Source organism: Eptesicus fuscus, chromosome 6 (assembly GCF_027574615.1).
Source record: "Eptesicus fuscus isolate TK198812 chromosome 6, DD_ASM_mEF_20220401, whole genome shotgun sequence".
Classification (NCBI taxonomy): Eukaryota; Metazoa; Chordata; class Mammalia; order Chiroptera; family Vespertilionidae; genus Eptesicus; species Eptesicus fuscus.
Genome location: NC_072478.1, coordinates 29240584 through 29249544, shown reverse-complemented (window position 1 = coordinate 29249544; position 8961 = coordinate 29240584). Strand labels below are relative to the sequence as shown.

The following is an 8961-nucleotide window of genomic DNA, read 5'->3' as shown; positions in this document are numbered from 1 at the left end:
CAGGGCGAAAATGGGGGGTGGGGGAGGGTGGGGGCAGAGACTGAGGCTCAGTCTGGGCAGGGGACCCCAGTACCCCAGACACAGGCCTCCTCCAGGGAAGACACACAGGACTCTCTCCACCCCTCCCTCATCCATTTATTTGTCAGCCCACCCACAGGAGGTCACAGCTCAGGGGGGGCCTGACCATATCCCCACCCTCCAGGCCCACAGGAAGTCTATGGCTAGGGCGTAAAGGTGACCGGGGCACACCAGGAAAGGCGCCACAGCGCTGCCAGCACTTTGGGAAAATCCAGGGTCCCCAAGTCCCCAACTACACTCGCTGGCAGGTGGGAGGTCGGTCTGGCCAGGGGGAGGGGGACAAAATTCCAAGTGTCCCAGAACCAGTCTCATCCTCATAAACCACGGGCAGGCAGCACGCACACGCTGGCCCTGCCTCACAAAGCACATTTATGGAAATCGAACACGGGTGGGGCGGCCCACTGGCTTGGCCGGGCACCGCATTTCCCGATCACATGTTGGCTCGTTCTCGCTGCAACCGTGAGTTGTAGGCGCGGGATACGGTGTTCCAGGCGTCCATGTAGCGGTCCATGCACATGGCGATGCATTTCTGGAGGCGAGGAGAGCGCAGGGATCAGCTCAGGGTTCCCCTAACCCGCGCCCCTCACGCCGGGCAGTGGACTGCGCACGCGCAGCGGTCCCACAAGCCGCCCCCTTAAGTCGCGCACGCGCAGAGGCCCCTCGCCAGTCCGCGTCCAAGACCCACGCCGGCTCCAAAGGTCTCACCTGCTCCGAATTGTCCAGAGAGCCCCCCGGCTTCCCGATGCACTTCCGGAAGCACTTGTCCGTCATCCTCTGTGGGGACATGCGAACCCTCAGCCGCTACGCCCGCCTCCTGGCGGCCCCCGCGGCCCCCGCTCCCCGACCCCAGCCCGGCCCCGGACCTGCAGCAGCTCCTGCGCGTTGGCCACGGCGATCTGCACCTTCACCTGCTCCATGATAAGCCCGGGGTCCAGCTTGCCGCTGCCGGAGCCGCCAAAGTCCGAGCTGAAGCTATCCATAGCTCCGCAAAGTCAACCGGCTCGCGGCCGCGTGCACCGACCCGTACCTGCGCCGGAAGTCGGGGGCGCGTGGATCCACGGGAAATGGAGTCCGGGAGTGCTGGGGGCGGGGCGACGGTCCAGACCACGACTCCCACAGGCCCGCGGTTACGTTGGGAGCTGAGGTCTCGCGTAGATTGCGGGGCCGCAGGCTGCGCTGGGAGCCGGTGTCTCCGACCTGTCGCGGGGAGCACAGGCCCAGCCCCCAGCTCATCCCACCGCGCATGCGTAGGGGATGGTGGCGGCACGTGTAACGGGAGTGGAGCGCGGGAGAACCCTAGGCGCCTCCAGAGTTGGAGAACGCCGGCCGTGGGAAGAGCCCGCTAGAAAATAGTGCAGAAAGGAAGTGGCGCCTGTCTGCACCTGCCAGAGGTACTTAATTCAAGTGTGTGTGGTCTTAGCCGCTTGTTAACCCGGAGGAAGAATGTACCTGCCAAAAAGGACCTTGTGTTAATTGGGCTTGAATTCCTAACCAGAGTCTAGCTGCCGTTGCTTACAGGGACCTCTCACCCCCATATTGCATTTTAGGGAAAAGCTGCAGAGTAAGTCTGCCGGCTTAAGGCGGTGACTTCTCTTTCTTCACTCTCAGACCAGCTGTAGTGAATAGAGCACAGTGTTCGGAAGATTACTTCTCTTCGTGAGTGCACAAAGGAAAGAAAGAAAAAGATCTCTACCCGATTTTACCCAATGGTTAGAGCGTCGGCCGCCGCCTGAAGGGTCGCGGGTTCGATTCCGGTGAAGGGCGCGGCTTGGGTCAGGGCGCGTGCGGGAGGCAACCAATTGATGTCTCTCTGTCTCTCTCCCGCCCTTCCACTCTCTCTAAAAATCAGTGGGGGGAAAATATCCTCAGGTGAGGATTAAATTTTTTTTAAAATTGAAGTACATTTTAAGTGATGCCAGAGAGAATGAGCTTTATAAATATCTATTAGTATGGATAACACAATGTAATTTTGAAAGTTAATGGTTCTGTAAATTGCATTATTGGAGTTAAGTGTGCTATATGATGGATTGGTGTTTTCTTTGAGGCAGAAGGAAAATTCCTTTCTCAGATGTCATCCAGCAATGGTACTCAGGCCCACATACTGCACGAGGTGCTGTCGAGGTTACGGGAAGGGTGAACCCTGCTACTATTCACTAAAACAATGTAATTTCATGGAAGAGATGAAACTGTTACCTGACAATTAGGGAATAACCTGACTTTATTAGCAGCTGGCCTTAACTTCTCAATCATTGATCCAGAAATATATTTCAACCAGAGACTTGACTTCCTGGAAAACAACTCTGTTATACAATAACAGCAACATTCTGGAACCTACAAATTCAGTTTATTAGATCCTGTAGAGAGCATCTACCTCAGTCCAGACACCGCAGTGAGAGTAATAGATTGATGAGAATGTGCTAAATTGGTAAAGAAATTGAGTTCTCCCCTTTTCACCTGTGAAATCAGGATGATGTATTGAAAGGGGAAGAGTATTTATTTTTCTTATTCCCATCCCACCTCCCTCCTTTTGGCAACCATCAGCTTGTACTCTGCACTAATGAATCTTTGGTTTTGTTATGCATTTGTTTTTTTAAATATATTTCATTGATATTTTACTGAGAGGAAGGGAGAGGGATAGAGAACCAGAAACATTGATGAGAGAGAAACATCAATCAGCTGCCTCCTGCACACCCCCCACTGGGGATGTGCCCGAAACCAAGGTACATGCCCTTGACCGGAATCGAACCTGAGACCCTTGAGTTCGCAGGCCAACGCTCTATCCACTGAGCCAAACCGGTTTCGGCGGTGTGGTCCTCTTTGGATTCCTCTTGTTTGCGACTCTCTGTGCTTCCTGGACTTGTAAGTCTATTTCTTTCACCAGGTAGGGCAGTGGTCGGCAAACCGTGGCTCGCAAGCCACATGCGGCTCTTTGGCCCCTTGAGTGTGGCTCTTCCACAAAATACCATGTGCGGGCGCGCACGTACAGTGCGATTGAAACTTCGTGGCCCATGCGCAGAAGTCGGTTTTCGGCCTGGGCGAGTCTATTTTGAAGAAGTGGCATTAGAACACTCAAGGGGCCAAAGAACCGCATGTGGCTCGCGAGCCGCGGTTTGCCGACCACTGAGGTAGGGGAAGTTTTCTGTCATTATTTCTTCAAATAGGTTTTCAATATCTTGCTCTCTCCTCCTTCTGGCACCCCCATAATGCAAATGGTATGCTTGAAATTATCCCAGAGACTCCTTACACTGTCTTCATATTTTTGGTTCTTTTTTGCTCTTCTGATGGGGTGTTTTTTGTCCCTCATGTTCCAAATCGTTGATTTGATTCTCAGAATCCTCTACCGTTGAATCCCTGTAAGCTATTCTTTATTTCAGTTAGTGTATGTTTAATTTCCGACTGGTCTTTTTTCATGTCTTTGACATTCTCACTAAGATCCTTGAAAGTCTCATTAAGTCCCTTGAGTAAACTTACAACCATTGTTTTGAACGCTGTATCCAGTAGCTTGCTTGCTTCCGTTTCTTTCATTTGTGACATGTTTCTTTGTCTCCACATTTGGCTGCTTCCCTGTGTGTGTTTCTATGTATCAGAGCTGCTGTGTCTCCTGGAGTTGGTAGTGGGCCTTGTGTAATAGGTGTCCTGTAGGGCCCAGTGGCTCAGCTGCCCCAGTCACCTGAGCTGGGCACTGTAGGTGTGCCCCTGTGTGGGCTGTGTGCAGTCTTGGAGTTGAGCGTTGATTGGTGTTGGCGTCATTGGGAGGAATTGGCCTCCATTTCAGTTGGCTGTGAGGACCAGCTGTGTCTGTAAGGGAAGAGCTGCTGTGCAGGAGACACGTCCCCTGTGGGGCAGGACTTGCTTCAGTGGGGCTTGGTGCTCACTGAGTCTGCCCTTGAGTGTGTCACTGTGGATGTGTAGAGTTGTAATCTGGTATGGTCTGAAGCTGTCTACTGGGCACACTGTCTCTGGGGCCTCTCTGGGGCCTCCCTGGGGCCTCTTGGGAGGTGCAAAGTCAGCCACTGCCTGGGGCCACCTGGCGGGAGCTACAGAGAGATCGCAGATGCCTGCTGTTGGTATTGGGCGAGGAAGTGCCCAGGCGAGGCCCAGCTGTGAGGCAAGGCAGGCTGGTGCTAGTGCTGGGTATTGGGCCTTTTATTGATAGGTTTGGGGCACGCTGACTCCAGTGCTGCTTGTTTAACACGTTACGCGCCATGTCACTCACCAGTGACTGACAAAACATGCTGGGCGCTTAACGTGTTAGCGTGAAGCCTGAGCCAGGACAGGCCATTCATATGGAAAAGCAGCTACAAACAGCTTGGGTGGGACTGCACATGGGGTTGGGTGGGGTCTCAGGGTATCACCAGGGCCAAGCGAACAGTGTGGGCCACACTGATGGAAACTCAGATATGGCCCCCAGTCTGCTCTTCGACAGGGAGGGGAGGGGAGGGAGGAGGGGGTGTCCCAGCATAGGAACAGTGACCCCTGTGGGCACCCTGTCTGGGAGGAAGCTGCCCCTGAGTTCCTGCCCCAATGCCAGACAATCCAGTTCCTCCCCGTACGTCCCTGGATTTCCCCAAAGCCGCAGCCCAGGGCTGGAGCTCGGAGGAATCATGACCGTGTAAGCTCATTTGTGGGCCGTTAAGAGGAACACCTGGGATTCCATCAGCCACAATCCCACTGGTTTTTACAGCCCAAAGTTACGGGGACTTACTCTTCCCAGCTCTGGAACCCTGGGCCGGGGTCTGGTTTGGGGCTGGGACCCCCTGCTCAGTGGAGGCCTTGGCGATCTCCCTCCTGATTAAAAAAACGCTATACTGTACGTGGGTGTCAGCCCGGCCCTTAATCACCTCCGCCCCTCCTACCGGCCTCTGTGCTTTCTTCTTTACTTTTCTGGTTGTAGGACTTCATTCAGGCAGATTTCAGGTGGTTCTGAATGATGGTTGTTCTGTATTTTAGTTGTAATTTTGATGTGGTGTGGGAGGCAGTGAGTAACGGCATTTACCTACACTGCCATCTTGGTTTCTTCTAATTTTATTTTTCAATTACAGTTGACAGTCAATATTAGTTTCAGGTGTCCTTTTCACCCAACTCTCCAACCCCCTCCCTTCCGGCAAACCCGTTTGTTCTGTGTCTCCTTTGTTGTAGATAATGGTCTGTATTAGGGATGATTTATTTCTGGGCTCTGTATTCTATTGATCTATATGTCTGTTTTTTTATGCCAGTACCATCCTGTTTCATTGTAGCTTTATTGTTTGATATCAGGGATTGTGATATCTCCCCCTTTGTTCTTTTTCACGATTTATCTGGATGTTCGGGGTCTTTGGTGATTCCATTTAAGTTTTAGGATTAGTTATTCTAATTCTTTGTATGTGTGTGTGTGTGCGTGTGTCCAAAGTGAATCTCATTAGTTTAGGAAACCAAACCCTTGGCAGTAGCCCTCTCTCTGGCCAGTATCAGAACATCACAAGTCTTGTAAGTGGCCTGCAGGTTTCTCTGCCTCCTTCAGCCTCACAGATGGACGCCATCATGGGCCAATTGAATATGCATGAAGTTTCCTCCTGCTGTATTTCCCATTTTGTTTGTTGTACTCTTCAGGTTTGCTTGATTCTTTCTTATACTTTCTCTTTGTTGAAATTCTCCCTAAATACTTCTCCAGTTTGGTGAGCATCATTATGACTGTTTCTTTGAATTCTTTATCAGGCAAATTACTTATTTCCTTTTTTTAAAAAAATATATTTTATTGATTTTTTACAGAGAGGAAGAGAGAGGGATAGAGAGTTAGAAACATCGATGAGAGAGAAACATTGATCAGCTGCCTCTTGCACACCCCCTACTGGGGATGTGCCCACAACCAAGGTACATGCCCTTGACCAGAATCGAACCTGGGACCCTTCAGTCCGCAGGCCGACGCTCTATCCACTGAGCCAAACCGGTTTTGGCTTATTTCCATTTCCTTAAGATGTTTTTCTTGTTCCTTTGAAAGATATTTTTTCTTTTCATTTTGTTTAACTGTGTATGAAGGTTTGTAAGAATTAGACAAGCCCTAGCTGGTTTGCCTCAGTGTATAGAGCATGGGCCTGCGGACTGAAAGGTCCCGGGTTCAATTCCAGTCAAGGACACATGCCTGGGTTGTGGGCTCGATCCCCAGTGGGGGGCATGCAGAAGGCAGCCAATTAATGATTCTTTCTCCTCATTGATGTTTCTCTCTCCCCCTCTCCCTTCCTCTCTGAAATCAATAAAATAAAAATAAAAAAGAATTAGACAAAACAGCCCTAGCCATCTGGCTCAGTGGATAGAGTGTCAGCCTGTGGACTGAAGGGTCCCAGATTTGAATCTGGTCAAGTGCAGGCTCGAACCCTGGCCCTGGTTGGGGAGCATGCGGGAGGCAACCAGTTGATGTTTCTCTCACATCGATACTTGTCTTTCCCTCTCTCTAAAAATCAATGGAAAAATATCCTCCGGTGAGGATTAACAAAAAAGAAAGGGAAAAAAAAGAATTAGACAAAATAGCGCTCTCTCCGTCATGGAAAAGTGTTCTGATGTAGTCGACTGTAGGCTGCGTGTGCCTAAGTCAGTAGGAGGTGAGCTGGTGCCTAAGGATTGGCCCTGGGGTAGGGAGGCCAGGTGTGTGTAGTAATGGTGTGATCCCACTTGCTCCCTTGTTCAGGACAAAATAGGCTCATGAAATATAAGACTGGAACAAGCCCCTGGATTGAGTCCCCACCTCTCCAGCCTTCTCTTCGTTTATCTCGTTGTGTAGAAAGTGGCCTGTGTAGGTTATGGCTGTCGGGGGATTTCGGCAGTTGGTAGGAGCCTAGCAGGTACCTAAGCATCAGTCTCAGGTGGAGGCCCGGGGCCCTGACGTCCCTTTGTTCAGAGGCAGAAGGATCTGGGCCCTGCGGCTGGGAACCACTGCAGTGCTCCCCTGCGCCCTCTGCAGGTGGACACGAGCAGTGGTGCTCACCGCAGAGGCTCCCAGCCTTCTGCTCATCTCTGCCTTGTCTGTCAGAGACCACGGGTCCAGCCCTCATTTGTCTCAGGGATAACTGTTTTGTGTCTTTGAGTTTGCTCCTGGGAGGGGTGAGGTCAGTGGGGCCCTGCACTGCCCCACCCCGACACCCCTCTAGTGAGTCTTTCTGGAAGAAGCCCATTGGCATTTTAGCAGTTGGGCTTCAGTAGCCCGGCTTCAAAGCAAGCTCAGAGGCACAACTTAAAAGCAGAATGTTTATTGGAGTGTTGTACAAAACGTTTCCAGTCAGAAAATGTGTATTACAAAGCATTGGGGGGAAAAGACCACACATTTGGCATGCACCTTAAAAACCCCCAATCCATCTGAAATGAAAGTGCAGACCCCCCCCACCTTCCCCCCCCCCCCCCCCCGCAGTTCTGGAAGCTACTCCACTGCTAGTTGTGCTGAGGCCGGACCGGACGGAAAACCTGTGAGTGGCTCTGCTGGCCTGGGGGAAGGTTAGTCCTGCGGATATGCTCACAGGAAGAGAGCTGCAGGGTCTCCCTCCGTCTCCGCTAGGAAACTCGCCGAGCGATCACGTCCTAGGTGGGCGCCCAGGCCTGGGCTTTGGACTCAGTGCGCTCTGGCTGACACCTCCCTGCATGCCGCCCCCTCACCGCTGCTGGGGGCCGGCCTGGTTTTTCTCTGGGACCAGTGCTGGGTTCAGTCACATGACAAGGGCTCAGAGGAATCACTTCTGCATCATTGTAAGTGGCTTAAAGCTAAGCTTGTTTAAGGACACATGCACCGTTTTCCTGGCCATGGCAAGCAGTTTCACATTGATTTCTGCCCCATGGTTCCGAACACTTCATTACTGATGTTACCCCCGGGCCCAGATGACTCTCGCCGCTGGTGGCCTGGACCACTTCCCAGCTCCGCCCAAGGCCTCTGCCAAGCACTAGGGGGCCCTCTCCCTTTCTGTCCACGAGCTTGTAACAGAACGACTGTTAGCAAACCACAGACCCAAATTCAAAAACAGTTTTGATTTCCCAGATTCCCCCAAAATGTCACTGCCCCTTTTGTGGGGTGGGGGGATGCACACAGCCTTCAGCCTCAGGAGCCCTGCCAGCACTCCCAGGAGAGGTTCAGGTGGGGTGCAGAGTGCTGCATGGCCAGGCTGGCAAGCTCTCTGGGGCCCACTTCCCTCCTAGGCCTGGGAACTCAGGGCGGCCACGGGAAGGACCCAGATGTAAAGCGAGGGCTGTGGGTGATCTCTGAACACAACACATTTAGGTTGTCAGCCACTGGGGTTCCACCCCTCCTCACTATAAGCAATTCCCCCAGGAAAGCCAGGCCTGGGGGTGTGCGCAGGGCAAATGGGCAGGTGTGCTTCTCCCAGCCTAGGGAACCACAGGGCCAGCCACTGGGTGCTCTGAGACTGCAGCCCAGGCAGCATGCCGCCCAGGCTCGTAGCTGCCCTTTCTGAAGAAGTCTGCCATCTGCGGGCTCAGAGCTCCCTGGGACAGGCTCCCTGGGGGAGTGTCCCCGTGACTCGGGCCTGAGCCATGGAAGCAGGATCGGCAATCTGAGTACTGACCAATGTAAAAAAATAAATATCCATTAAAAAAATAACTTCTGTGTATCTAGGTGGGGGCTGTAAACGGTAGGCTAATGTAGAGAGGGTCACTAGGCAGCCAGAAGCTAGCCTGTGACATGGAACCACCCTAAAGGGGTCAGCTGGCAGTGGCCTGAGTAACTATTTCCACAAGAGTTACAGATAGAAGCAAGAATAGTGATATATATATATGCAGAATACAGTGTCCACAAAAAATGTATACACTGTAATAGCTGATACTCAATTTCGAAAATGTTTTAATAAACACTGCCTTTATAATTATTCAAAGTGTGTATACATTTTTTGGGGTCACCATATATATATA

At 52.0% G+C, this 8961-nt stretch overlaps 1 protein-coding gene across 1 annotated transcript; it reads right to left on the bottom strand.

Moving 5' to 3' along the window:
- Positions 1-428: 428 nt before the first annotated feature.
- On the bottom strand, positions 429-1130 carry TIMM13 (translocase of inner mitochondrial membrane 13). The gene is made up of 3 exons (XM_008150660.3): positions 942-1130; positions 784-852; positions 429-607 (listed from the first exon to the last, which is right to left on the bottom strand). Exons 1-3 carry the CDS (start codon positions 1056-1058, stop codon positions 509-511), a joined length of 285 nt encoding a protein of 94 aa, XP_008148882.1. The 5' UTR covers positions 1059-1130; the 3' UTR covers positions 429-508.
- Between the last annotated feature and the right edge of the window lie 7831 nt (positions 1131-8961).